The following is a 4,425-nucleotide window of genomic DNA, read 5'->3' on the forward strand; positions in this document are numbered from 1 at the left end:
AAACTTATCGAAAGTAAAGAATTCTTAACCGTCAAATTATTAACAATTTCTAATGCAAATGTGAATGTTAATGTATTATGCTTGACACTAAGAAGTGCGGACATGACATAATTCGCATGTTATTCTATTTTGTGTTTGATGCATAATATTATTTTAAATGTTATATAACTTTTCATAAGAATTATTAATCTTTGGAGCTTATTAAAGTAATTTTAAATTCTAATTTAATTCAGAAATGATAATTTTATCATGATTAATAGAAAAATTAACGCCTCAACTAGTAACTTCATATGTTAAAATTTGAAATGTACTATATTTGATGTTAATTTTGGCACAAAAATAAACTCAATACTTTTCAATAAGGAAATAAGACGTGCCACATTTAGCGTGAAAAAAAAATAATATTACATTGAAGAGTATGTTTCCTCAATAGGTAGATTTACTGATAAAGTCAGTTTCTGACTATTAGATATGATCAAAATCACATCAGATTAAAAAAATATGTATAATAGACAGTTTCTGATGAAAATCTAACGGTTAAAATGTTAATAACCACCTATAATTTATTTTTTTCAATCCTACCAAAGAAACTCTCATATACTAATTGCATATGCTTTTAGACGATGTTTAATGTCTGAGTATATGCTATGTTTGAAAAAAAATACTTTTCAAATGTTAATTTATGATGATATTTTAAATGTTACACCTAGCATGTGTTATAATTTCAAGTGTTAGAATAAATAGAATTTATAAAAGAAAATGTTTAATTTTAACAAGTGATTAATGAGTCATAAAGTCAATACTTTTCTATAAGTAAACAACGTTAGAAACAACAACGTTAAAATTAGAATATATTCAATTATAAAATTCTACTAATAGTATAAAATTTGGCATTGCACTAATGAAGATGCTCCATTCCAATTTTCTCTCACCTTAACCCCTACCTGCCAATGTACAAGCATTGAAGTATATTTACTAGTTATATAAGAAGTTTTTTCTGTTTCCTAGTACGGATTGGTAAATTGAAACCATAATTGAGGGTTCATAATTTTGATTTAAATTTTTTTAAGAGAAAACATCATAATAAAATTAAAATTATAAATTTAACACGTGAATTAAGCAAAATGCAAGTATCACTCCTTACGTTAACTTTATTATATTAATTTTTTATTTAAATAATAATATATTATATTAATAGAATAAAAATGACTCAAATGTATTAAAAAGAGTTCATGAGATTAAAATTATTTTTAATTTACGTGTATTTTTTAGGAGAAAAAATACTGTAGTGAACTATGAATCATAATTCAAATCGGGTATAAATTTTCTTACCAAACACACTATAAAAGATTAAGATATAATTTTATATGAAAATTTTTTATTATAATAAAAAAATTAAATATTACTGTTTATAAAATAAAATTTGAATCGTAAAATAATGGTGACATAAATATACTAGCATTTTGTTCTGAACCAAATGGCCCGCAATACTAGTACCAGAGATCGGGGACCAATTATGTTGGGTGCAGAATCGTCACTGCAAAACTTGAAAAGGTCAATAAATGGCGAATACGTATTCAGGTATCCAAAATGTAAGGGAAAATCTTTTTATCCCTGTCTTTTACAGACTGACCAAATCTTCCCTCCAATCTCCACAATTGACCTTTCACATAATAACTATTTACATTAAACCCCCAACAAAATTTAAAAACAAAATAAAAGACAAAGAAAAGTCATGATATCAAATAATTAGAAACTACTGAACCGGAGATTCATAAACTCCGGCCACTATTTCGACCACATTCCGTTCTCTGGGCGAGATCTATATACACTTTCCGATTCACAGAAATATGAAGCATTCCAACGACACCAACGGGTTCTCAAGCGACTCATCGGCGGTGCTTTTCGTCGGCCACTTCAGATTCTCCGCCGCTCTCCGGTTGTTCTCAGCCGTAGCCCCGTTGACCCGACCCGGAGACCTCGTCGCTCTCCTCGACGACGGACTCCTCCCCGCGCCGGATCTCATTCCCCCACCATCCGCACGCGTCATCGCCGGCGACCTCGATCTCCGAGCCGATCCCTCGCCGGAATCCCTTCTATGATGCTCCGCCGCCGTTAGACCTCTCCTGGTCATCGCCCGGCCCGGATCTCTAGCCTGAACGATCCTCACCGACCCGACACCGTTTCCGTTCCTCCGGCCCGGAGACTGGTCGGATCTCCGCGACGGCGACTTCCCGGCCAGCCTCTGGTCTCTCCTCCCGCCGCCCAGCTCCCCCGACACCGACCGGTGCCTTATCGGAGACCTGTAAACCCTGTGGGCAACCTCGTCGTCATCTTCTCTGGTGAGATTCGTCGTCGTGGAGACGCTCTCGCTGAGGCTGCAAATCTCCGAGATCTCTTCGTTGACGTTCTTGAGCTCCGAGACCTTCTTCTCGATCTTCTCGCCGTCGAGCCTGAAAATGGGGAAAACTGGTTTTGGGCTCGGCGTCATAGTAGTAGCAATCGTACTGGTACTTTTGTCTCCATCGTCTTCTTCGTTTTCTTCTTCTAGTTCTGGGTCGCTTACAATGGGTACGGTTTTGTGTACTTTGGGCTTCAGTCTCGGGGTTTCCGACAGAACTTCCTTGACGGTCTCTTCCTCCGTCGGCGGCGGCGCTCTGCTCTCTCCGGCGTCGGATCGAGAATGGGTAATGCGATTTTTTTGTTTGGGGGTTGAGGAGGCTGTGCTCGGACAGCAACCCATCGTGTTGTCGTTTTCACACTATTTCTCTCTTTGTTTTGGTCTGTGTGAATTGGATCAGAATGGCATTGTCGTTTTTCCGGTGAGGGACTGGATCAGTGGGACTGCGAAAGTGAGAAGTGTGGAGGCCATAAAAGGACTGGTTTGGCCGTGGAGTTAAGAGGATGGAAATAGATAGAATAAATAAAAAGAGTGGGAATTGAGGGGAGGGGGGCGTCAATCGAATGCATTTATTGCATTATTATTATGGGGTCGTTCATATACAGTTTACATACACCTATATAAAATGCTTACGACAAAAAAAAGAAAAAAGAAAAAAAAAAGGAAAGATGTATTTTTTAGTCTTCACATGAATTACGTTACGTATAGTCGTATATTGAAATTAATGGAATGCGTAAACTTTTTCATTAAAAACATTGAATATTTACATTTAACAAAGGAGAAAATTTATGATAGGGGTCGTACTTTTTCCTTATCAATATAGTGCAAATTTAGACCACCATATTATAAATTGATGGCTAAAGAATCAGATTGTGTTGTCTATAAAAATTAAAATAAAAACACCCAAATCTGATAACAATCTTCCATTTCATAAAAAAAAAAAAAAAATTATATTTGTCAATTTTTGCCCATAATAAATTTCAACCATTAACTTGATTAAACTTCTAATCTTAAGCTTTGATTTAAACATATGTCCAAACCCTAATTTAATCAAAAAATATTTTTTTACCCTTTCAAAAATGTTAACGAATAGTAAAAATGGACAATTTAGTAATAAAAAAATAACTTTTATCCATTATTTCAACTCTCTTTCTCTCTTACCAATCAACATAAAGAATTACCATAATCTTCTTCGTCTCTTATATTCTCTATTCAATTTGGTAAGAAAGAAAGAAAATAAAATGAAAAGATAAAAGATAAAAAAAAAAAGTGAAGAAAAACAAGAATGTTGATTTTTTTATGCTGTTTAGTATTATGGGAGGAAAGAAAATAAAAAACATGCTAACAACTATTTTATTGATTATATAATATTAATTTAGCTTTAAAATAGTGACAAAAAGGTCACTTAAGTCAGAAATGAGTGAATTTAAATTTTTTTTAACAAATGTTAAAAAGACTAAAATTAGTGGCCATATTTTAATTCCATTTTTCTCTTTTATTTTTCTTATTAAATAATCTACTCTATCATTTGTCATCTAATAATCTCACGCCTACTTTTTTTCTCTCTGTTTTCCATTTTATCAAAAATAACATAACTCTATCAATCCCTCTTACCGTCGGTCTTACCAATACCACAAGTCTCTCCATTATGTTTGTCATGTGTTTGTTTGTTTGTTTTTTTTTTTTTTTTTTTTTTTTTCTGTAAGAATTGTTGACACAAGATCTTCTTTAATAACTGGTCTCGTGATCTGTGCTTTCATAATTTCTTAGAGGTAAGGTTAAGGAGCAGCGCATGTTATGATGGGGGAGCACGTAAATTTCGCTTCACAATCACCGGGTACATGTGATTGACATGTGAGTGAGTCCAATCAGTATGGAACGCTACACCACTGCACATTCACAGCAGCCCTTTTTTTTATTATTAAAAGAATACACATTTAAGATAATTTAATTCATTAATTTAAATTTTTAATTTAAATTGAGATATAATTTTATATAATAATTTTTTATTATAATAAAAAAAT

General features: G+C 33.4%; 1 protein-coding gene across 1 annotated transcript; it reads right to left on the bottom strand.

Annotated features, from left to right (window-relative positions):
• Positions 1–1,555: 1,555 nt before the first annotated feature.
• On the bottom strand, positions 1,556–3,031 carry LOC21386043. The gene has a single exon (XM_010108761.2). The coding sequence runs from the start codon at positions 2,741–2,743 to the stop codon at positions 1,841–1,843; it is 903 nt and encodes a 300-aa protein (XP_010107063.1). The 5' UTR covers positions 2,744–3,031; the 3' UTR covers positions 1,556–1,840.
• Between the last annotated feature and the right edge of the window lie 1,394 nt (positions 3,032–4,425).

Source organism: Morus notabilis, unplaced genomic scaffold (genome assembly GCF_000414095.1).
Source record: "Morus notabilis unplaced genomic scaffold, ASM41409v2 Scaffold3071, whole genome shotgun sequence".
Classification (NCBI taxonomy): domain Eukaryota; kingdom Viridiplantae; phylum Streptophyta; class Magnoliopsida; order Rosales; family Moraceae; genus Morus; species Morus notabilis.

What these genes read in the sequence shown, in the direction of transcription:
- LOC21386043 (XM_010108761.2), bottom strand. Translation starts at nt 2,743, where the DNA reads ATGGGTTGCTGTCCGAGCACAGCCTCCTCAACCCCCAAACAAAAAAAT.